The sequence below is a fragment of the Clupea harengus genome, chromosome 12, assembly GCF_900700415.2.
Source record: "Clupea harengus chromosome 12, Ch_v2.0.2, whole genome shotgun sequence".
Classification (NCBI taxonomy): Eukaryota; Metazoa; Chordata; class Actinopteri; order Clupeiformes; family Clupeidae; genus Clupea; species Clupea harengus.
The window spans coordinates 20,672,784-20,698,418 of NC_045163.1; the positions used below are offsets into that span (position 1 = coordinate 20,672,784).

General features: G+C 44.0%; 2 protein-coding genes across 5 annotated transcripts in view; one reads left to right on the plus strand and one right to left on the minus strand.

Annotated features, from left to right (window-relative positions):
• agpat2 (1-acylglycerol-3-phosphate O-acyltransferase 2 (lysophosphatidic acid acyltransferase, beta)) lies at positions 1-22,616 on the plus strand. Of its 2 annotated transcripts, XR_006152701.1 has the most exons (7): positions 1-478; positions 7,168-7,301; positions 12,842-13,017; positions 14,858-14,953; positions 16,193-16,265; positions 17,094-19,311; positions 22,552-22,616. XR_006152701.1 is itself a non-coding variant. In XM_012830164.3 (6 exons), the coding sequence occupies exons 1-6, from the start codon at positions 303-305 to the stop codon at positions 17,252-17,254; spliced, it is 816 nt and encodes a 271-aa protein (XP_012685618.1). In that variant the 5' UTR covers positions 1-302; the 3' UTR covers positions 17,255-20,333. The 2 variants fall into 2 exon arrangements, 1 of the variants encoding a protein (XP_012685618.1); XM_012830164.3 differs by lacking the exon at positions 22,552-22,616 and having other exon boundaries at positions 17,094-20,333.
• The window catches only part of egfl7 (EGF-like-domain, multiple 7), a 16,834-nt gene continuing 11,885 nt past the window's right edge, over positions 20,687-25,635 (minus strand). For all 3 annotated transcript variants that reach the window (XM_031577177.2, XM_031577178.2, XM_031577179.2), the window contains 3 exons: positions 22,687-22,763; positions 21,583-21,763; positions 20,687-21,391 (listed from right to left, as the gene is read on the minus strand). In XM_031577177.2, the coding sequence (XP_031433037.1) occupies positions 21,363-21,391; positions 21,583-21,763; positions 22,687-22,763 (287 nt within the window). In that variant the 3' untranslated portion in view covers positions 20,687-21,362. The remainder of the gene's footprint in view (positions 21,392-21,582; positions 21,764-22,686; positions 22,764-25,635) is intronic.

The window sequence follows — 25,635 nt, forward strand, 5'->3', positions numbered from 1 at the left end:
GGACAGTCGAAACACGGCGGAGGGAGACAGACAGTTCCTTGAGAGGTCGCTTTGCCTTTCCAAGCTGGTGTATCTCCTAGCTTCGCCCTGACAGGACAAACGTTGCCCCCAGTATCGTGTGATTTTTTTTTCGGGAGACAGGAGCTTGCAGCATAGAACTTGCACAAGGGTTTGCTTTAGAAGTTCTTGCTAATGTAATCTAGAACGGCGGTGGAGTTGGTCACGCCTGCGCTCGTAGAGTAGCTAGCCAACTAGCCACCGCTGTCACCTCTTTTTCCAGTAGCGGCGAGTCGTTGCTAGCTATGGATGCGCTGTGGATGGTCCTGCTGCTGGTGGTCCCAGCCCTACTATTGACCAGCAGCACCTTTGTTTTTTATTTTAAAAAGTGTTTCTACGTGGGATATATGATGATACTGGGCATTGTAGCAATGCCACTCTGCATTCTGAAAAGCGGTGGAAGGGATATTGAAAACATGAGGTAAGTTGTCATCACTAGCCCAAGCCATGGTAAAAAAATAACAGCACTCGCTAATGTTAGCTACCACTGTTCGACTGCATCTGGCTAGCCAGCAATGCTAGCTACTAGATGCTAGCTTATCTATACGCTGTGAAGCATGTTATCCAGTAGGCTACTACAACCAATTGGCTAACCATATTAATCAGCTATCGGCTATCAATTCTACATATATTTTGTCTTAAAGGTAAAATCATTGTCAAATACTGGACTTTATTATACTATCACCAGAAAACAATTTAGGATCTCTAGCAGTTGAGGAGCTACATTAACTATAAAGGCGGTTCGTTTGGGTTTTGTAACGGAATGCGAAGCATCCTTCTCTGTGGACAGATGTTCGTTTGTCAGGGGGAAACGAGGGTCTTCGTTAGCATGTTATGTTAGCCTGCTAGTCGTTTATTTTCTTCGATCCAGACATATCCAAAACCCTATGCTGTCTGGAAATAGGAAATGGGAAAAATGTGGTCCTTCAGGGCTTGTGTTCTCAGCCAATCGAGTTCCTCTGCTCAAGTCAACAGTTAACCAGCCAACGAGGCATTAGGCTAATCTTTGATCTTTTATTTGGTCTGTCGAATTGTCACACATCAACATCCGATGAACGTGGTGCTCTTTGATAATCTGATGTTGCTGTTGAGGGAACACACATCTAGTCTGGTGGCTGCTTTAAGAAATATTTAAAGTGGTGTCCTCTGTCGTTTCAGACTATCCACGGAAACCAGCTAGCAAATTTTTCGGCATGTATGTTGGCAACGTTAGCGAGCCAACATATTCAACTGGTAGAGCTACATTACATGACCACAGAGATCAGAATCGATATCAGCCTAGCACACCGTTTGCGACAAATAATGAAACGGGTTATCTTTCTTTGACAGCTGCGTGTTAAAATCGGTCACATCGATCAATTAATTATTCATCGATCGATTCAGTAACATTCTAGAACTTATCACAGCACATCTAGAGAGTGATGAAGTATACACAGTCAGCATGTCCTCTGACATGTAGCCAGAATAGGTTTCATGTTTGTTACCATTTGCAACGATGTATTCAGCCATGGACCCCAAAAATGTAATTGGTGCCGTGCTGTTTAGACTGCTGGTCTGAATACCAGTGGCAAGCAAATTACTTTAGGGATTCTTGATGACAGCGACGAAATACTCGTGGCGAGGAAAATTAAATCTGCGACCACTCTGATTAATTTTAAACCAATTATGGTTGGCCTGTAATTAATCACGTGAATGTATATTATTTTATTATAGCATGTATATTTTTCACAGACAAAGTTCAGCGCAAGAATGGGCATACTCTCACACGATACGAGTAAACCGAAGACTGGCAGGTTATTCACAGGCTGCGACCTGTTCATTCAGAAATAACGTTACTGGGCTTAGGTTGAATAGTAATGGTGTAATGTCTGAAACTAATCCAACCCATTATCCGTGACAATGAACTGGGAAACGTATGGGTGACGTTTGCTAAGTAGGCCAGAAGTCCATTTTTAGTAGTTATTAGAATCACACTCCGAGCGCATATGAGATTTGATATTTTAAACCACGTGTTTAGTGGGTCAGGCCATCCTCCCAGCCCAACATGTTTGCGAGACTCGGCTGCCGCTGCGAGTTTGGGCATTTGTTAGCGAATAGATCCTCTTGTTTTTGTATGCCCAACGCAAACTGCGGTCAGACACAAGTGACTATCCGGTAATTACGATCGTGGAGTTCAGCTCAAATGACCGCTGATTGGTGTTCCGTTACCTTCTCTTCTCTTCAGTGGTTCCCTGGAAATCAGTGTAGGCCTGACGTTACCTCTTCCCACAGGATTTAGGGTACATTATGAGCCTATTTACACCAGGCATTAACATGTGTGGATGGCTCTGTCAGTTCACACATGAGTGCGTATGTGTCTGGAGTGACCACTTGTGATCGGATCTTACTTCACCGCTGTACATCATTTCTGTTTGTAAACGACCTAATCCACGCCCCTTTACTTTTTATAAATACAACTCAAATAACTTCATAATGATATAGAAAAGTACCTCTAGTTTTGTTTAAATTCTGCCCTGCATATTAACATAACAAGCTTAAGATCAACTAAAAAGCTGGGCAAAAACAACACATTAACAACTTGGGGCAAATGTAGCCAGATGATATGAGAACCATTCAGGCTAGGCTCTGAGTTCTCTGTCCTTGCACAGCACTAATCTTTATGTAGGCTATCTCCATTTCTCTGATTTGTAGAGATGCACGATAATGATATTTAGCCGATATCCGATATGCCGATATTTACAAGCTCATTTTGGCCGATTGCCGATGCCGATATATACACCTCTGCTTTTTAATTATTGAAAAGTCTCTCCTGTACTAGAATGAATCTGTTATTATGATAGGGTATTGCTGTAGATACGGGACATTCAAAACTTGATTTGTATCATTTTAGAAATAGACATTCACTCATGAAACTATTGAAATTATTTCAAATATGGCAGATTTATTTATATTTTCACGTCACAATTTTCATACTTGAACAGTACCAACTTGAACAACTACACTCTGGAAATGCAACTTGGCTAACGTTGGTTAACTGACTTACAGTTTAATAACATCCCTTCTAGGATTTCTAGACTAATCTATGTAAGGTTATTGCCAAGTTAGCTATATAAATTCCATATATGCAAAAGTAATCCATGTACAGATAGTGTGGGCTCGTGACATAACGTTTCACATCCCGTCAAATGAGATCATCAACTTCGCTGGTGTCACGTAGCATGCAAGCTAACTAGCAACTTATTAACTTCTATTAGCGCGCGACAGGTGGTCTGCATCTATGCATGCAACCTACATTACGGCCAAGCTGTCGTCTCCTCTTCCATCTCCTGAAAAGTTTCCTGACAAATAGCATGTCAACATCCTCTGATACTGTGAAGTACTGCCACACAGCCGACGTGTTGAATTACGTTGTTGGCGCTCATAGTAACCAAAACATTTGCTTCGCGTGCGCATAATTTGAACGTCACTTTATCGGCCAGGTACATCGGCAGAAATGTTCATATCTGCAGATGCCGATAATTAAGTTTTTAAGCTTTTATCTGCAGATACCGATATTATCGTGCATCCCTAGTGATTTGTGATTCTCTGATATTCAAACATGCTAATGTTCAAATTGAATTTGGATCCCTGTGAACCTCAGGTTTTTTTTTCTGACTTGAATTCAACATTGAAAGGGACAACGCTTGGAGTCTACTGTGGGCAACTAGAAAGCACAGGAGAGAACAACACAGCAGCACCCGTTAAAGGCACAGTATGTATGATTTAGTGGCATCTAGCGGTGAGGCTGCAGATTTAAGCCAACTGAATACTTCTCCCTTTCCAAGCTTATGAGAAGCTACGGTGGCTGTCGGGTGCGAAAGGCCCTCTCTAGCGTCAGTGTTTTGGTTAGCCTGTTCTGTCTGGCCTACTGTAGAAACATGGCGGACCCTGTGGATGAGGTCCCGCTCCCTATTTAGGTACAAAGGGCTTATTCTAAGCTAACGAAAACACAACGATTCAAAGTTACAGGTGGTTATACACTATTGAAAGCATAATTATGAATACTATATTCCACTTTTGCTAATAGATCACTGTAAATCCTACATACTGTACCTTTGAAAGCAGTAACTTATGAACGCGGTAGCTAGCTAGCCAGCCAGCAAACTAGTAGGAACAGGTTTTCCCCAGTCATTGCCTACCACAAGCTAGTGCAATCTTGTTATTGTTGTTAATATTCAATTGCCTTTGAGAAATACTAAAGATGAGAGAGGTTTTATTTCACAGCTTAATGTAGGCCTAGTTGTAGAAAGCTCATGTTACTTTAGATCATGTTATCTACTAACAGCGAAAAATATCAAACCTTTGTGAAGGCTTGTTTGTGTGTGTGTTTTTGAGTGAATGTTGTATTGTTGAAGAGTAATTGTAATGTAAGGAAGTGGGTCTACCTGAGGGTTAGGTCAGTGTTACAATGGTGTCCCCTTACAGCTATCTCCCGCTGTTAACCTAGTGCTTATCTACATCTACACTTACAGTCTGTAGTCAAATAACCTGTGTGTGTGTGTGTGTGTGTGTGTGTCTGTGTGTTCGGCAGTCAGAGAATCTCACTGAGTTAACATGTTTTAGAGAGAAGGACAAAGGAAGCAAGGAGAGAGAAGGAGATACCTGTGGTGTTCCTGAACCTGAGCTGCTTTTTGTGTGTGTGTGTGTGTGTGTGTGTGTGTGTGTGTGTGTGTGTGTGTGTGTGTGTGTGTGTGTGTGTGTGTGTGTGTGTGTGTGTGTGTGTGTGTGTGTGTGTGTTAGCCTGTCTGTCTGAAAGTGAGTGAGTGAGAGTGAGCTGATCTGGTTGAGTAATGTCCTGGTCCAGGGTGCCCCATGACACAGCGGAATGTTCCGGATGACTGCTGGCAGAACAGCAATCATTCTCTCTCTCTCACTCACACACACACACACACACACCGATAACCTTAACCTAGTTTCCCAAACATGAATCATTGAAACTTGATTCATCTAAGACAGGTATTCTTTTATACTCACTCACCAGTGTAGGCCATAGACCAACTGACTTAGGCGGGGCCTATTTAGAGATGGTCCGAGGTGGATTTCGTCACATTCGCTTCCCGTATTTCCCAAGTCCTCTCCTGACGTCTGGTGTGATAGCAGACCTTTACATGGTTGCATTATGGGTGCCAGTTATGTGCAAGGACTCTCCTGAGAATAGAATAGCCTTATGATACTGGCCCTGCCTCCCTTGAGTTGTCCTTATGATACTGGCCCTGCCTCCCTTGAGTTGTCCTCATGTCTCATGTTTGTCTTTTTCTTTCTTTTTTTGTGTTTTTTTATGAAATAGTATTTCTATGAAAGAACAAGACCATAATGTGTTAAACAAGTTTAACAAGACCATAACGTATTGAATACCTGCTGTGCTTCACAGCTGCAGTCAGACATGAGAGAGAGAGAGAGAGAGAGAGAGAGATTCTCTTTTTCGTTCTTTCTCGATCCTGCAGGACATTTTAAATAAAGCCTGAATTGTTCATTGCTTGACGCATGTCAACTGTTCCTATAATTCAACAGACCAGCCCATTCAGTACACACACACCCACACACAGACACACACACAGAGCACAGACTTCAGCCCTTAACACAGATCAAGCATTATAGACCCTCTCTTACATACCCACACAGTGAAGAAAGCATGCCCCGTAAGAATAGAGAGGGTGTCAGTCAGTCACACAGGCATGGCACAATGCTTACTATTAAGATAGTGGGTTTGACCTCACCAGGGTGGCCGTCTCACAGAAGCGTACTCTTTCAGCGTAATCCACTAATTCAGTCACCCTCTGTAACTCAATAAAGCCAGTTATGTTGTTCAGTGTGTTTCAGGGTACCCCTCCTGCAGCTGAGGTGTGTGTGTGTGTGTGTGTGTGTGTGTGAGTGTGGTGTGAGAGAAGGACTGTTTTAGCGCTCAATAAGGTTAACCACACACACACACACACACTACTTTTGCTTTCCTCTTTCATTCACTGTCTTGCACACGTTTTACTCTATCCACATACATGCAGTAGCCTGATGGACCGCAGGCCACTGACTCTGCTAAAGCGTTTATCTTTTTTTTTATAGTCTTGTTCTTACAAGTTCTAGTTTTGTTCTAGTGTCGGCCAACTTGGACTTTGTGTGTAGAGAGGGTGGTGCAACAGGCTGTTACTTTTGGCTCATAGTAAAATGTCTTTGTGTGTGTGTGTGTGTGTGTGTGAGTGAGTGTGAAGGATCAAAGAGTGAACTCAGTACCCTCAGTCTTATAAGAGTTCTCATGCATGTACTCAACAACATAAGGTGTGCTAGTCTGCTGTCCAGATGCTCTCATTATTCAGGGGAAAGAAGTCAACAGACACACCCAGAGACGTGGAGACATTCACTCCGTGTGATGCAGCGCACGTGAGGCTGATTGCCAGAGAAGACTGACAAATGTATTTTCATCTCTCTTCTATTCTACGCTCTCCTTTCTCGCTCACACATGCACACACACACACACACACACACACACACACATAGACACACACACAAATAAATTGCCACTTTTCAAGCTCCTCACCATATCTTTGATTTGGCTGATGTGTCAAGCAGTGGCTTTTGTCTGGCCAGGGTGCAGCATGCTTGTTACTCAGCCCATTGGGAAGTGAGTCAGTCAGCTTTCAATCAGCTGTGGCTCATGAAAATGATGTCTCAATGTGCAGTGGCGTCCGCATATATAATCTGTTCTCTGATAAGAACCCCTTTATTGGAGGAGTTTAACCTCAGAACCGCCCCTTGGGCATGACGTAATGCATGATACATTTATTTTCATCCAATGAAAGAATGGCCCCTGATGAAGAGCTCTAAGCTTTCTTCCTTATCTATGCACGGCCCGTTCACGCTAACAAAGACCTCTTCTTAGAATGGCATTGGACCCATCAGTGTTATCAGCAGCTGTGATTTCTGATTTTGTAATCTACACATGAAAGGTGTGTCCTGTGTTTTGAGACTGAGAATTGTGCGCACTCAGTAGTTAAAATTTGGTGTTTGCTGTTTAAGATCAGCAGTACTTATCAGGGTGTCCTTTTGTGTTTGTGTGTGTGTGTGTGTGTGTGTGTGTAGGATAATTCGCAACCTGGTCCGTCATGTGAAGTACTTCCTGGGTCTGCGCTTTGAGGTGAGCGGCTGGGAGCACCTGCAGACAGAGGGGCCCTACGTGATCATCTCCAACCACCAGAGCTCCCTGGACGTGCTGGGTGAGAACACACACACACACACACACACACACACACACACACACCACACACACACACACCAACACTGACCATCTAGGGTTAGACTCCCTTAGATACAAACACGGCTGACATGCGCACAAAAACACTGTAAGGTGGTTTCTGAGTATTGTCTTGGACCCTTGGTCAGTTTTCTATTCTTAGGGTTGTAGGTCGTAGGTCATGTCGCTCATAAAGTGCCGGTGTGTCTGTATAAAAGGTAGTGTGAATAAGACCGTGATGGGGTACTAGAGCGAGCAGAGAATGAGAGCGGTTGAGTGAGCCTGTGTGTGTTTTTCCACGTCCATAGAAATGCCCCCCTTGTCAGCAGGTTGGTTGCCGTGACATGGCTAATCTGCCCATGATGATGTTATTATGAGAGAGGGACAGAGGGAGAGACAAGGTGGTGATAGACAAGATTAGGCTTTCAGCCAGGATGAGGGGGGATGGAGGGCCATGTGGTACCCTTCGCTCTCCCTGATCCGAGGTCAGTCTGAGACGGATGTGCAAGGACCTAGTAATTCTATACAATAGTAATTATAAATATAATAATAATATATAATTGTATAATTCTATACAATTATAAATACAATAAGATGACCCTGGATCTGAGGGATGGCTAAATTATTTCCCAATCTCTCATCTCTATACCTTCACCCCTTATCTTGCGTCATCCTTATCACTGTATAGTCTAGTAGCCAGCCCATAGAGCCCCATTGTGAACCCGGAAATGTTGAGTACACCAAAGTTTTTTTTGCAGAAATGTGAAGTATGGGTCCCCAGTATACAGAAACTGCCGGATGCTAATTTGCATATGTTGAGCAATTTGCATAATTAGCATAATTAGCATTATTAGCTTAATCGTCCAAGTTGACCACGTATTTTGCACTGTGTGACCAATTTCTACAATATTGGAGTCTTTTTAGAGGTTGTAGAGGATGCTGAATTCAATTCTGGCACTTTCAGACATCAAAATGGTAATTGTATAACAATTTTGGATACATTTAGACAGGTTTTTGATTCATTTCGGTTTAAATGTAAGGTTATTTTCATGGTGAACACAATAAACTCACAATTTAGAATCACAAGAGCTCCTACTCTTTGATGTGAATGTTGATAACCTACATTTGTTTAAATTTTTGAGGTACGGTCATATTTTTATGCAAATAAGCTGTTGTAATAAGCATGTTGTAAAGCAAGGGAGCATAGTCTAGAATCTAGATGGATAACTTGGTATATACGTGAAATGAAGCACCTTCCTTCCATTGCAAAAGATGACCTTCTTTCCGGAAGTCATGTGTGCCGCCATTCAGATGGTGCACTTGCAGTGAGTGCAGATATGTTTGGGGAGCAGACATGCATCAGGCAAGGGAAGGGAGAAGGGGGCATGAAGGGTATTTCAACCAACCCTAAACATGTTGCAGTTTGCATCCAATCATTTGGCATATGTTCACATCTTTCTCAGTCAATGGATGACATGTACAGTGATAAAGTAGCATCAGAGAAGACTCTGTCCAACAGACACAAAGAGGAGGGTGAAGCACGACGGGAGTTGGATGCTGAGGACTGTTCTAAAATTGTGAGGATACTGTGGGAAAACACAAATCCACTCATGACAGAGAGCACTTTGCTCTACCACATCATAAATGGACAGGTGGCCGATGAAAAGGTGAATGTGCAGGATGCGCTGAAGATTGGCCAGGCTATGTGTAAAAAGTTTACTTCATCATTTCCTGAGGCATTTAATGCATCCATCTCTCACAAGGTAGTGCCTATGAAGTTCCAGAAAAAGGGAATGAAGGTCAGTGGGAAGGTTGTTTGTGACCTTGAGTCATTATTTGCTCGATTGTTGGTGGTGGGAGGCCAGAGAAAAGTGGAGCTCTCTTCTCTCTTCAAATATGAGCTTAGCCCAGTCCCCTTGTCAATCATTGATGACAATGGATGCCTCCGAAAGGGCAATATGTCAGTGCTTGTCCAGCAGCTTGTAATTCCAGTTTGCAATCCCCAGCCACCAGATGTTGTCATTGTGGATGCATCTCAGCTCATTTATCACGTGGTTTGGCCATCGTCTGGGACAGTGGCAGATCTTGCAGCCAGCATGGGACATCGGCTTAGTTGTTACAACACCCAAACATTTGTCATCTTTGACAAAAATCTTCACAGGTGTCTGCCAAGGACCATGAGAGACCAAGAAGAGCAGGGTAGAGCTCCACAGAGTACAAGCTCTCATTGACTATACCTCTACCTAGTCGAGCACAACAAGCAAAGGCCTTGCGAACTCCTGTGTACTTTCAATGTAGGAAGTAAGATCGTGATGGTCAGTAAAGCTGACAGCATTGACACTCATGATGAGGCTGATATATCAGTTATATCTTACATGTTAGATGTTGTCAGACATGGGGCTTCAACTGTTCGCATTCTTAGTGATGACACAGATGTCTTTGTGCTTATGGTTTATTGGTGTTGGAAGGCTGGTATCACAACTAACCTACAGATGGAAAAATGGAATGGCACTGTTCTCAGCATAAATGCAACTGCAAAGAACCTGGGTGACCATTGTTGTTCCATTCTGGCCATGCATGCTCTTTCAGGATGTGAAACCACCTCATATCCTGTTGGGAAGGGGAAGGTATCTGCACTCAAGGCCATGACAGTTGTACCTGGCAAGCTTCTCCACTGTATTGGAGAGGCAGAAGCCACAGAGTTACAGATCACCAAAGCAACAAGGACTTTCTTTCTGGCTCTGTACAATCAGAGGAACTCTGTGACCTTGGATGCAGCTCGGTATGACATTTACCGAAAGCGCAAAAGGCCCCCAGCACTGAAAACACTACCTCCTACAGAGCGTAATATGCACCTTCATGGAAGACGTGCCCACCTACAGGTGCTCTTATGGAAAGCAGCAGACCAGGCTGATCCACCGGCTGTGGATGTCACTTTGTTTGGATGGGACAAGAAGATGGGCCTAAAGGAAGGAGAGGAACTGATTATGCCCACCCAGGATTCAAGTCCAGTTGCTCCTCCGACTTTGTTAGATGTCGTCAGCTGTGGTTGCAGAGCCGGGTTGAAACCTTGCACATCAGCAAAGTGTAGCTGTGCAGCTGCAGGTCTGGCCTGTACCAGTTATTGTTCCTGCAAAGGCAATGATGGGATATGCTGCAACATACTCACTCAACAGCAAAAACACAAAGAGAGTGATGAAGGATCTGGAGAAGATGATGACAGAACAGACGAGGATAGTGAAGATGAGGAGGCTGCCTTTTGTTGATTAATTGTGTGGCATAGCCGTTTGCCTGAAGGTGGTAGCCAGTTTGTGCTTTTTGTGGTGCAGAGGTGAGGCCCTCTTGATTAGTCTTGCGTCTGGCGGGCTGACCCGGGTTGCCCAGACTCAGTTTTAACTTTTGCGTCTGGCGGTGTTTTAACTGGGTCCTCGTTGGATCTTGCGATTTGCGGACCAACCTGGGCAGCCTTTTTGCCTTTCGGCATGACCCTAGCGACTTAAGGGTCTTGTATGGCATGTACAGTATATAATGTATATTTGTACATAGTTCGTTGATCGCACATTGGGGACATTCAACAGAGTTACGTTACATACCGGTTCGTCATGTGGTTGGTGGTTACGATGCACACCGGTGCCCAGCAGCTTTTGAGGTAGTTTAACTGCGTTTAGTGGGTGTGCCAGAAGTGATACCCAATCACCATCAAAGTGTTTACATTGTGACTCTGGTGACATCTGTTCACCCTAGCCACCTCACAAGCAGACTGGCCTTCTCAGCTTCACCGCTCACATGAGGCAACAGGGTGTTTAACCCCAAGGAGTTTATTGCAATCGCAATGCTTTTTCCTCCAGAAATGCAAATTTGAATCAGGAGTCAAGTATCAGGAGGGGATTCAGCTTCACTACACCCTGAAAAAAATGCTTTAACATTCACAAGAGCACTCATGATTCTGAAATCTAAGATTATTGTGTTTACCATGAAAATAACCTTAGATTTCGTCCAAAATGTATAACAAATGTGTCTAAATGTATCCAAATTTGTTATTCAATTACCATTTAAAGTATGAAAGTGCCAGCATTGAATTCAGCATCCTCTAAAACCTCTAAAAAGACTCCAATATTGTAGGAATTGGCCATACAGGGCAAAATATGTGGTCAAATTGGACGATTAAGCTAATAATGCTAATTATGCTAATTATGCAAATTGCTCAACATATGCAAATTAGCATCCGGCAGTTTCTGTATACTGGGGACCCATACTTCACATTTCTGCAAAAAAACTTTGGTGTACTCAACATTTCCGGGTTCACCTAGTTGGCTACTAGACTAGTAGCTCTGTCAGTGTTATATACTATCTCCTCTCTCTCTCTGTCTGTTTTAGCTGACTTCAGACAATACTTTGGAATATGTACCCTTTCTCTCTCTCTTTAAGCAAACCATAGAAATAGATGCAGGGGTACATAGGTCGGTTCTCTGATTTGATTGATTGATTGATTCATTCATTTATTCATTCATTCATTGAAGAGTGTGGGGTTCACTTGTTGTCATTCCCCACTTGGATTGTAATATGCAACATACTGATCTTATTCATCAACTACAGCGGGGAAAATAAGTATTTGACCCCCTGCCGATTTCGCAAGTTTGGCCACTTCCAAATAAATGTGTGATCTATAATTGTAATGGTAGGTCTATTTTAACAGTGAGAGACAGAATATCAACAAAAACATCCAGAAAACTGCATTTTATAACAGTTATGAATTGATTTGCATTTGTCACGGAAAAAACACTGTCACACAGTCCAGTACAGATGGCTGCTATTCTATATTATACATTGGATTAAACTCACTACGCAGCTCACCACTACACTTTTTTCTTTCCAAATTTGGAGCACATTGAGCTTCTCTTTTCTGCAAAGCATTGAACCGTGATTGTAACGCACAGTATGTTGTCCTCACCGTATGGCCATATCTGATAGACCTGTCATCAGTAGTCATGGTTTGAGGTTGGGTTTCTAGGTGATATTTGGATGCCCAAATAAATAAACACATTAGCTGTGTCCTTTTATGGTCCCAATAACAGTGTCTGTGTCTCCATGCAGAAGTGGACGTCTTAGCTCCACCATTAGCTTATGCACTATGTGTACACGTACAGTTAGGATACACATGTCCAGCACAACACGCCAAGGTAGAGACTCTGGAGGTAGACATGCGTGCCTTACACAGGATGTGTAATTGAATTGGGTCAGCGGTGAGACACAGAGACACAAACAGAGACACACACACACACACACACACACACACAGACACACACAGACACACACACACACATACACACACACACAGACACACACACACACACACACACACACACACACACACACACACACAGACACACACACACACACAGAGACACACACACACACACACACACACACACACACACAAAACCCCTTATCACCATATGGTTAGGCAGGCACCATACTCAGTCAAACTGCCTGTCTGAGTGTTCCCACTGGCTCCCCCTGCAGGTATGATGGAGGTACTGCCCGACCGCTGCTCCATGATTGCCAAGAAGGAGCTGATCTATGCGGGCACAGTGGGCATGGTGTGCTGGCTGGGTGGCATCGTCTTCATCAACCGCAAGAAGACCAGCGATGCCAAGAGTGTTATGGCTGATGCTGCTAAAACCATGCAGGATGAAAAGGTACGTCACCCATAATATACCTGTTTTACTGGCCGTAATCCACCTGTACAGACCGTGCACCCATATTCTAACACCACAGGTAATCCACTCCTAATCATTCTCTGCAGGTGATCCATGCATAACACAGATGTGCTAGAAACTCTTCCCCTATATATGTGGAGGTCTGTAACACCTGTTTGAGCATGTTGTAATGGTCACTCTTTTGGGAGCGCACTCACTGAAAATGTTTGTTGATATAATTGTGTTTATTGATAAGTAAACGGTTGTGAGACATGTCTGTCAGATGCCAGTGATGGAACAACACGAGTTAAGGACTGAGTTCCCATTGGTTGGACTTTCAGTCAGGAAGGAGGTGTTGGTGGGACAGGAGGGAGTTTTTTTAGGTGCTGCCATCAGGTTAGGCTTACCTGGGGCGGCACAGCGACACATTTTTTTTTGCGGTGTTGGACTACACCCATTGGATGATGCAAGGATTCTTTTTACTTCTTCTTTTGTTGTGGACTGGAGTATATTTCTCTTTTTTTGGTATTTCTCCCTTTTTTTTTGCTTTGCAAGATGTTTGCCAATAGAACCAACGTGTAACAATACTGTTGGTCACCGTGTTGCCACATTTAATTAGACTGTTCACTTGATGGTGCTGGGACCTTTAATGTCAATAGTGGACTTTTGGTGGGGAGCTGTGTGTCTTTGAGTGTCTTATTGTCTGTTTGCCTGTCGGGTGATCCGTTTAAATAACCTGCATGATCTTTAACACGCTTTATGTTTTGAACGGTGTGGACTGATTGTCAAAGAAAAGAGTGAACTATAAATATGGAGGGGGGGCTCCTAACTTCATTACTGGGCAATGCGGCTGGCAGTACGCAAAGTCCACCGCAGACGACCAAAAGCAACCTGCAAGCAAATTGGCAAAATCATTTCTGCTAATTTCATAACGATAGTAGTAGCGCAAACATGGGAGGGTCAGCACTAGGCTGGCATGGGTCCATGCACAGACATGGGAGTTCCACGGATACATTTCTGTGAAACTATTGAATGATTTCATGTCGGGCAGACTTACCGCACGAGAACCCCAGTCTCCTCTGGTGTAAACTGCTCCATTCACGACCGGAAATGTGTGGTTTGCTCTATTGTAGAACAATTACTGAGCTCCGTGCGAATGTTAATAAGGTATGGTCGAATCATTGTGATTGGCTGAGAAAGAATGACTTCATTGCATCACATCCGCTAGCACTAATTACTCAACCCTTTATGCTTGATTGCACCCTGCTGTGTATCCGTGAAATGAGCAAATATAGGTGTAGGCAACCACAGTGTGTTTGCTGATATGCAAAGGGGCTTTGCAGTGCTCGTTGCCCTATGAAATTAGGTCCTGGCGGGTGGTGTCTCTCTCTGCACAAAAAGTAAAGACTGAATAGAGAGAGAGAGAGAGAGAGAGAGAGAGAGAGAGAGAGAGAGAGAGAGAGAGAGAGAGAGAGAATTCAGTGTTTCCTTTTTGTGCAGAGAGAGAGAGAGAGAACATCTTTTTCTTTTTACTCATGTCCACAACATAGCCAGAGTAGTCTTTGAATGCGTTTGGTAGCCGTCTTTATTTAAAGGCATAGAAAGCATCTGTTACAAGGGAAGTAGGAGTTTTGTTGTAGGCTGATGTACCCACCTGTCAGACTTATCAGTAATTGATCATAAACCAGAGGCATTGGGTTACATGGGTGTAGTTATAGTTTCTCACTCACTGTTGCATGGGTGAGCCTCAGTGTATAGTTGTTAAAACCAACTGGTGAGCCTGTCTGAAATGCATGGATCACTTAACCTCAGGGATTAACATGTTTGTGCTCCTCTGCAGATTCGCTTGTGGGTGTTTCCAGAAGGGACGAGGAACCAGAAGGGAGACTTGCTGCCCTTCAAGAAGGGAGCCTTCCACCTGGCCGTGCAAGCACAGGTAAGACACATGCACAACCTGTTCACACACACACACATACACACACACACACACACACACACACACACACACACACACACACACACACACACACACACACACACACACACACAACATGGACAAACTGTGATAGAAGCACTACATGACATAGACTTGGCCACTAGAGGGAGCTCCTCATTAATGCAAATCTGCTAACGCAGCTGGAATGCTGCACAGTAGGCTGAAACCTAATCCAGGATGAAATTGCGGTATGTCTGGACAAAGACTTTCACTTGAATGCTAACATCCCTCAATACTAAACTTAGTCCAGAAGTGTCGTATGTATAAGTAAACATAAACGCACACATACTAGGTCAAGCACACATTCTCAGGCTATCATACTCTCATCCTCAGAGTATGTACTTCTTTTGGTTATAGCCACCGAGGTGCACATTTGTCTTCTGCTGACAGAGAAGTGTGTTTGCCAGCCAGCAGTTCTTACTCCGGCTATGGACCCTGACAGCAAAGGGTCTTGGGAGTTGTAGTGTTCTGGAGTGCGTCTTGGGGTCAGACAGGAAGGCACAAATGGGATGAATTACACACACGGTTCACATCAGGACACACCTAAAAATGAACGCATGCACACACTTTGCTCTATGCGTGACAAGGTCACAGAGAATAAAATGTGTTTTATGCGAGTTGCACAGACTATAGTGATGAAGCTGATCTATGGACAGATACAATTGTTGGATTGGCCTGGGGCATCCAGGCCATATTAATCAACAACAGATGGGAATTACTGAACCAGCAGAGCCATGAAATCCAACACTGACGCATTTAATCAGAAACTGTAACATGTTGTGTGTGTGTGTGTGTGTGTGTGTGTGTGTGTGTGTGTGTGTGTGTGTGTGTGTGTGTGTGTGTGTTTGTTCATGCATCTGTGTGAGTGTGGTTGTGCGTGTGGGTAAGTGTCGACGTGTCTGTCATTGAGTCAAACCAGGATGGACTCTGTGAGTGGCCATGTTGTAGTGAAAGGTAATTAGGAATACATGCGCACACACACACACACACACACACACACACACACACACACACTAGCACAAGAACAGGCTGCTGGGATCACATTATGTCAGGTTGACAGAAAACCAACATTCCATGGGACTCCATTCTTTGGAAAGATTCAATAAGGTTGATAAGACTTCTCAAATCTCGCTCTCTTTTTTTTTTTTCTTCCTCTCCAACTCTCTCTCTCTCTCACAGGCCCCCATCATACCGATTGTGTTTTCCTCCTACCGCAGCTTCTACCTGACAAAGGAAAAGGAGTTCAAGTCTGGTATGAATATAGTTGTACTTGCAGTCAGTTAGTATTATCAAAACCATCAATTCTACAATTCCTCCCTGCTGCCCCAAAATGTATTGGTCAGTTTACAGTCTGCGTGTGCAGATTGTAGAAAGTCGACAGAGTTAGTTGTAGAGGAAGATGACCTGGGCCAGTATTCACGAAGCATCTTCAGGCTAAAAGTGGCACCTAAATTGTCAATTTAGGAGAAAAAAGTAATGTGCGTGTCAGTCTTAACTTTGGGACTCCTAGCACCTAAGTCTGGGAGAACTAAGAAGCAGCCGAGAGGAGTCCTAACTCACTATGACCAACTCCCATATAAACGGAAAAGGGCCGTTTCTATTATTCCACATCGCAATATATTGGAGTACAAAGGCATCATCACTTAAACTATCCCGTCTGAGTTGTGGGGGAATAATTGTGGAGCTTGTAAGGCATCAACCAACCAAAACGATCCATTCATTTCCGATAATTTTTTTACGTACTTTATTTATTTATTTATCGTTGAAGTGAATGCCTACTCACTAGCACAGACCTGCCACTCATCAACCACCACCAAAGTCATTGAAGCAAGCTTGTGCATGAGACTTGACATCAGCCATAACAAAGTCTTTCTCTTCTCGTTCTCACTTCTCGTAGGATTTAGGAGAAAACGTTTAGTTCTAAACATTACGTGTGAAGTGGAAGTACTCTTAGCAGTAAGATAAAATGCCTTGTGAATACAAGCCCTGATGTCTTAGAGGACCACTGTGGTGAAGATGAGAATGGTGAGTGAGTGTGTGTGTGCGTGTGTGTGTGTGTGTGTGTGTGTTGCTCTTTTAGGCTCTATCACACTGAAGATCCTGCCCAAGATCGAGACCAAGGGACTGACCACGGACGACGTGGCGACGCTAACCGACCAAGCGTACGACATCATGCGTTCCGCCTTCCTGGAGATGTCTGGACCCGCCCCGCTCCTGAGCAACGGGCCGTCCAAACACTGAACATTCATTCCGCTGCCCCCAACCTTCTGCCCTCTGCCCCTTCCCTCCCTTCCTACCCCCCTTCTTTCCCTTTCCCCCATCCTTACTGCCTACCTATCGCCCTGGCAACACTGAGAACCTCTGCAGTGGCTCGTGACTCTGTAGTCATGGTGACAGTAATGACTTTAACCGAATTGCTTTCAATGTCCTATCTCTTGGCTTCTTGTCGCAGGATCGTACATATATACACACACACACACACACACTCACACTCACACTCACACTCGCATACAGATAAATAACTTAAGCCTCTCTATCCTGTTGCTTATTGGACTCATGAGTATGGGAGGGGAGGTGAAGGGGTTGAGATGATGTCATTTCCCACGTGGAAGGGGGAGGGAGGGGGTGGCCATGTGGTGACTCCCAACCTCTAGAAACAGTCCTGCTTCCTGGTCCGACGAGACCCTGCAACAGGTCAAGGACCAGGAACCCCATGGGATTGTGGGAGCTGACGGACGACGCCCCTGCACTGCATGCCTTCCTCTGCCATGCCGCCTTCTGCCCAGCGCTCTGCTTCAGCAGTTTATTTAGTGGGTTTTTTATTATTATTGTTTGTTGTTGATGTTTTTGTGGTTGTTTTTTTTTCTTTTTCTTTTGTTATTGTGCTTTTGCCAACTCGCTCACATCTCCTGCAGATGAAGTACCAACTGTCTGAGTTCCAGCCTCCGCCTTACAGTACTGAGCGTACACACACTCACACACACACACACACACACACTCACACACCCATACACACACCCATACACACACACACACACACACACACACACACACACACACACACACACACTCTTACGCATATAAAGAGAAAGAGGAAAGGCTTCCAAGAATCTTGCTAGAGTGGAAAACATGTGCACACATGCACACACACTTTGCTCCTCCACTGCTCCTCTGAACTAATGTACCATATATCCAATGTTGAACATTGATGGTGTAAAATGAAAATTATTTATACTGCGGTCATCAACTTTGATATTTCAGATCTGCTGTCGTTGTCAAGCGGTCTAGTGAGACAGAATGTGTGGTCGACATGCTGCCTCTCTCTGGAAATGTGTTCTTTTTCTTTAAGTATGCGTTTTCATGTCTGTGAAGCCCCATTCACAAACACAAAGTGTCAAAGAGGTGTTTTCCATGAAGTGCACTGTTCTGCTTAGCGCTCCTATGATGATGATGACCTAATTCCAGTTACACGAATGTACAAAGAACCAGTTTAGTCCCTTCTACTATATGCTTGTTTTTTTTCTTTTTTGCTCTTTTGTTCTTTTGTCTTTAGTTTAATTAGTATCAATTTATAAAGATTTATAAAGAATATTAAGAAGAGTTGATTTAATGGAGACTGTGATCTTCATGAAAAGTCATTTGTTGGATTGTTATCAGTGTTAAAGGGACTGAAATAGGAGCTGATCGTGATTGGCCCGACAAGTTGAACTCCTCTCTCATAGGCATTGGTTGGCATGGATCTTTCATTGATAATGATTGGCAAAGACCTCAAACTCTTCGCCCTTGGAGGTCTTGAGATGATCATGATTGGTGGAGGGTAAGGCCATGATGGCTAGACACATTTTACATTAGTCACTGCTGTTGATTGGTCGAGACATTTGGGTGTGATTCAGAAGTGTTATTTTCCAGATTGTCTTTGGGGCTGTAAAGTTGTCATTCTAATTGTTTTAAATTGCTCTTTTAATAGAGGCACATGTGTATTAATAATCTCTGGCATCGGCAGTAGTCCATACAGTGTAACGAACATTCAGACCATGAGTAAGTAATGTAAAGGCCTTCCATTCAAGTTAGGTGGAGCTTCAGCTGAGGCATTGATGTTTTACAGGATTTCATTGGATGTTTTAATGCGTGCACACATTTGATTGGCCAGAGGTAAAGGTGTTTTGAATTAGTGGTTTCAAATCTCAATAGCTAGCATCTCACTGTGAGGTTCTGACAGGGTATTCTGCTTCCTTAACCAAGCTTCACTCATGTCTGTTCAAACTGTCGAATGTATCTCAACGTCTGATGAAGTGTGTGTGGTTGTGTGTGTGTGTGTGTGTGAGAGAGAGAGAGAGAGAGGTGGACAGAGTGAGAATGTATTTTACTATCCGTGTGAGTGAATGTGTGTGTGCGGTGTTGTTGAGAGAATATGTTCCAGATTCTTCAGACTCACAGGCAATTTTTTCACAATGCCATTTCATTTCCGCTTTCTCTCCCTCAGTCTCATAGTGTGTTGGTAGAAGGTAGTTTGGTCCGCTTGTCCCTCACACAAAGAAGTGCTCAACTTGTTCACGAGGGGAAAAGGTTGTGCTCCGTTATCTCTCCTTGGGGAAGTTTGTAATTTTTTAAAAATATATATATTTGTGAATTTTAAAAGTTACAATTTTTGAATGTCGTGGCATCCTAAAAGTGTCTAAGGCAACTCATTTGTGCTGTTTGCCCAGTGCCCAGATGCAGTTTAAGTCTTTCAATCATGTACTACAGACCTACTTGACTGAATTATGGCATTGCCAAATGATGCGTGTTCGCTCCAGCTTCACGTATGAACTCCTACTCTTTGAGTCTTTCAGGTCATGACTCACTTTCAGGGGAGAATTTGTGAATGAAGTTGTAGAAATGTTTATTCATCACTTATAAACCCTTAATAAGCTGTTAAGTACCCCTTAATTAAGGCGATCTGGATATAGGTAGTCTTTGGGAGGCTATGTCCCAGTCTGTCCTTAAGGTTGTGGGAAGGAAGTGGCAGTGTGAATTGTATACTAACTAAATTCTAATTGAATTAAAAGTTTAAATCCCCCAGATATTCATATCGGCCGCTATATACAGATTAGGCATTACATAAATATGTAAACTCCTGATATCAATGTATTAACAAAGCACTTTTAGCATAGAATTTGGATTTAACATTATTTGTAAAGGGAAAACTGAAATGTGGCAAAAGTGTGTAAAATATGATTTCTTTTTTTTTTTGTTCTTTTTCACCAAAGCTATTAAAGTGTACACTGGTGGAAGCTTTAGATTTGTTATGGAAAATAAATAAATAATGGAAAAAATGTGACAAGTGTCTATCTGACATCTTACAGATCTTGGTGTGTGGGCACATGTGTGTATGTGTGGCCCATGATTTGTGTGTGTGTGTGCGTGTGCTTTTAAGTTTGTACATGCAAACACATGAATTAAAAAAAAAGAAAAGCCCATTGTCGAGTCTGGTTGTATTTACAATGTAGTGTTCTGGAATAGCACAGAATCTGGATTCGACCTGTCTGAAGAATGCCTTGGGAAAGAAATTAAATTCTTTTTTTCCTACAAAGTGTCATGTTTTTGCCCTTCTTTGCCTGTACCCTAGATTTCACACATCTGTGGTCGCATGTATGCCCTCTCCCGCAAACAGAAGACAAAAGTCATCGTAACTTTATTTAAAAAAAAGTTACAAAATGTTTATTAAAAAAACAAGATTTTCAACATTCAGACATGGAAAGGAACTCGAACACTAGTCTGTAGCCGCCTCTTTGAGCCTATGGCAGGGATGCAGGTGGAGCTATAAGTTAAACAAACGACAACACTGAACGGAAAACTTAAATACACATAGGGCTCAGCTGCACCAACACAAAGTCAAATAGACTGATAAACAGGAACCGAAAAGAACATTTTTGAGAAGAATGGACCTAGTATAAAATGACTAAAGGGACAGAACACTAAAGAAGGGATGTGGTGGTGACGTGTAAAATGTGTCAAGGTGGGAACTGGTCTGGAGAATCTTATTGTGGTGTGTTACTAGGGGGATCTGGTCTGAAGAATCTGATTGTGGTGTGTTACTGGGGGGGATCTGGTCTGAAGAATCTAATTCTGGTGTGTTACTAGGGGGATCTGGTCTGAAGAATCTGATTGTGGTGTGTTACTGGGGGGTAGATAGAATCTGGTGCACACAGTCTCTTGACGCAGTACATTGGCAATGGGGCACAACGAGCAGATCTGGTGAAAGACCGGTTGCAGGTCATGGAGGGTATAGGTTGATACACTGGATGTTCAGGCACAGGGATGTCTGTTTTGACAGACAGAATCTTCCGTGATCGACCAACCTCTGCTCTCACCGCTTTGAAGTTTCCTGACAGGAGCCTGAAGCAGAGAAAGAGCAGACCAAACTTATTGCCCATGATGCTCATGTTGCCCATGTTATATGTGAAGTGTTTATGTGATGTGTGTGCACGTGCATAGTGCATACATGAATGTGTTTCTATCTGTCTGTGCGTATATTCCTATGTGTGTGTGTGTGTGTGTGTGTGTGTGTGTGTGTGTGTGAGACTCACAGGATCCGAGTCGCTCCTCCAGGAAGCCGACCTGCTCACTCAGGGACTCGATGCGGTCCAGCTGCTGCAAGGAGTGAGACAGGAAGCTGGTGCTACCGACCACGCCCAGACCGCCGGCCACGCCCTCCTCACCAGCCAATGGGAAGAGAGTGGTGAACGGCGCCAGCACCATCTCCAGCTTCTACACGACCAGAGAGAGAGAGAGAGAGAGGAGGAGAGAGTAAGAGCGAGGCGTAAACTGACCCCATACACGATTACATGATTACAGTTACATTTTGATATATTATCTGCATTAACGAATACCTTCTCTGCATTATGTGTCACTGGCTAAAGCTCTCTGCTTTGGATTTCTTTTGAAAATGTTATGTATTATTTATTAAAAGTGAGATTTGACTGAGTGCACTATGAGTGTGACTATTTCCTGTGCAACCATGGGAAAAACAGCCATGAACCACAAACTTGATGAGTACACCAAGGGGAAGGAGAACAAATAATCTTGTTGACTTTTCCTGTGACAGCGAGACAGAAATGAGCTAATACCACTGTAGGCCTCCCCTAGGAGAGAGAGTGCTAACGTGGAAAGGAGGTCATGTTCTGAACGATGTTTGAATGTAAGGAGCCATCAGTGTGCATCAGCCCTCACACGCGGCCAAACCACAGAGCCCGCTAACAACCAAACAGCGTCACCGCATTGCCAGAGAGACCACCAGGAAGGCCCGTGTGTGTGTGTGTGTGTGTGTGTGTGTGTGTGTGTGTGTGTGCGAGCACCCTCTCAGTTTCAGCTCATATATCGAGACGCATTAAGTCCATACGGTTCCTTTTTTTTCTCGGCGCCAAGCTAAACTCGTAACGTTTTTAAAAGGTCACCTGTTGCTTCTGAGCGCTCCTGCAATGGCTGATGGCCTGAGGGGCCGGTGGGATTAAATCATTACAGAACCTTTGATTTTACAACCCAGTGGCATGAGGGAGGTGTGTGTGTGTGTGTGTGTGTGTGTGTGTGTGTGTGTGTGTGTGTGTGTGTGTGTGTGTGTGTGTGTGTGTGTGTGTGTGTGTGTGTGTGTGTGAGTGTGTGTAAGGATTATAAGTCACGGATGTGGCTCTCACCTGCTCCAGTAGCTGCACTCTGCCCCTCAGAATCTGCACCTCCTCTGTGACGTTCTCCACCATCCCTAAATCTACACCTTAACACACGCACACAAACACACACACAAACACACACACACACACATGTGAATACCCACACATATGCACATATCTACACACAATCATACACACAGATATTTCACACCAACAATCCTGCACAGTTACATTCAGAAAAAGAAAACATTGTCCGCATCAAATTTACATTTAAAACATTTCCTGCTGAATACACAAATCGCCACATCCACAGGGGATGTGATTCCCTTCCCTCCCTGAGAAAAGCCCACTAATGGTGCAGGTCCAGAGGATCTCAAGACCCCCTAAAGAGCAGAACAAGTGTGAGGGCCATGGAATTCTCCGGTATGTGTGTGTGTGTTTGCGTGTGTAAGCTGTTGTGTGTGTCGGTGTGTGTGTGTTTGAGCCAGAGTGATTAATGCCCATTGAGATCTGTGAGCTAAAATAAAACAGAATGGGGGAAAGTAGTGGACCAGGGGAATTTAGGAACTTGGGGTGAAACAGGCAAAAATCCATGACTTAGAGGGCTCAGCGGATGCAGGGAAAAACACACACAAACACACACACACACACACACACACACACCCCAGACATGCACGCACACACACGCAGTCGCGCACACACACACACACACACAGAAAGAAGAATGTACTATCTTGTGCATCAACAGTAAACATTTATATAACTGAGCATTATCGGGGCTCTCCTGAATGTGTGCACACACAGAGAAATGAAGTGTCATGTTACTGTAATGGCGTTTGGACAAAGAGACTTGCTGTGTCTAAATGTCAATGACCAGAACCAACCATAACCACACACACACAGGGCTGAAGTTGTCAGACATGAACCCTGAAGCCAGGTCATGTAATGTCTGTCTCTAAAAAAGTCTGATGTGACACACACACACACTCACACTCACGCAAAAATAAACTCAATCTGTCCCAGATGTGTGCTGTTCCGAGCTATTCTGAACAGGCAGGAGAGATGGCGTGTATATGTGTGTGTGTGTGTGTGTGTGTGTGTGTGTGTGTGCGTGTTTCTACAAGTGTGTGATGCTATGACCCCCAGCAGTCGAGGTTGAAAGAGCTGGCAAGAAATTGTGAAACCTCGGCCAAGCAGAGAAAGCAACACGAAAAAAAGAATTTCAAAAAGTAAAGGAAATGATGGAGGAGAAGCGGTCTCGGCACACCATTTCCTGCCAAGACACTCTTCATCACCCTCTTCATCATCATCATTCATATCACCATCGTCATAATCCTCATCCACCTAATCCAAATTTCACCCTTCAAATGACCTTGTATTTCTCTTAATATCCTACCCGTGCTTTGAAATACCAGAACCTAAAAGTAACTAAAGGTCACTTTAATCAGAGCACCATAAAACATGGTGGCCACTGGTCTTGACTTCCCAGAATCACAGAGACTCTTTTCAGCCTCTTAAGAGAGTGATAGGCCATAAGTGGCTGTTGTGTGGGCAGTCTCTGGCCTTTAGTTGCTAATGGGATAGTATGGGGCCGGAACGGGAAAATCTGATCTGGGATCAGAGGCGCCCTCATAAATTAAGTCAGGATGCGTTCTGCTGCGCTTGCACTTCCAGCCACCATCACATTGCCTCATACACCAGAGAACATTCCTCCCACTTACAGAGACACGCAGAAAGACGCACACACACACACCACACACCACACCACACTGCTCTTTTCTTCCCTTCGTCTCTCGTTGACTCCCTGCTTCTCATTTACTAAATCACTCTCCGAACTCTCTCCTCCTGAGAGATAGCGTACTGGAAACAGAGAGTCTGTCTCACTGCTGTTTCCATACGTTTCTTCTGAGTCCCTCGCACTCTGTCTCTGTCCTCCTCCCATACTCTCAATCTCCATTTGACTCTGTGCTGACAAAGAAACAGCATTAGCGCCTCATCTGTCCGCATGGAGTGAGAGAAGGAGAGACAAACACTGACGAGAGATGGACAGAAACAGATTGATGGCCCCCTTGACAAAGACAGCTCAGGGACTGGCTGGTCACATCTCTCCTTAGAGGGTTCCTTGACCAAAATAGCCCTGGAAAGTCTGAGTGATGAGACACTGTGTCTACTCCACCAAAGCACAGCATAGCATAGCGCAGCACAGGGACTACAGTGTGTAATGCATCCTATCCAGCGTGTAAGATTCAAAGCAGTGACTGTAGAAAGCCGTAACCCCATCAGGTTGACTGAGTGAGGCTGTACTCGACTCATTCTCTGGGGCTTTGTGCCCAGATGTTGGGGCAGCAGACTGGGACATTGCACAGATGGCCCCGGTGGGATGGCTGGGGGAGTTTTTTTGGGGGGGGAATTTGTCATGTGTGGGAACGGGATGACCTTGCGGGGAGGGTTGCAGGGTCTCAGAAGGGCCATAGCGCTAAGGTGCTAACACCTGATAAATGTCATAGAGAGCTGTGAGATATGCATTCGCTTCTTTGCAAGAACACCTGATGCTATCCGGATCAGACTGATACAAAGGTGGCGAACAGGCTAAACTGTTTTCAGGTATACTGCCAATTATGCTACACTCTTAGTACGCTAGTTCCCACAAAGGACAATCCCCCTTTGGTTTCCATCCAAAACAAACTAGACAGACAGTGGTTATTTTAGCATGTTGCTAGGATACTCTAAACACAGCATTTGAGGGTAATGTTTATTTTCGATTTTATGAAGTGAGACAAATATGCAGAAGTTTTGAAAGAGATGGGGAGGGGGAGGAGTGAGGGGGAGTAAAGGATTGGGGGAGAGAAAGGGTGCTTACTCAGAAAGAACAAATGAGGTCACAGTGTGGAACTGCAATTCCTTAGTTAGTTACTGTATCGCCTTGAAGTCTATTTCATGTGACTTAATGAAGCAGTTGCTGAGCTCTGCTTGCTT

Excerpts from the sequence above, each read along its gene's own strand:
- agpat2 (XM_012830164.3), top strand. The coding sequence starts at position 303 with ATGGATGCGCTGTGGATGGTCCTGCTGCTGGTGGTCCCAGCCCTACTA. Across the intron at positions 7,302-12,841 it reads GAGCTCCCTGGACGTGCTGG|GTATGATGGAGGTACTGCCC; the intron begins GTGAGAACACAC and ends CTCCCCCTGCAG. Across the intron at positions 14,954-16,192 it reads ACCTGGCCGTGCAAGCACAG|GCCCCCATCATACCGATTGT; the intron begins GTAAGACACATG and ends TCTCTCTCACAG.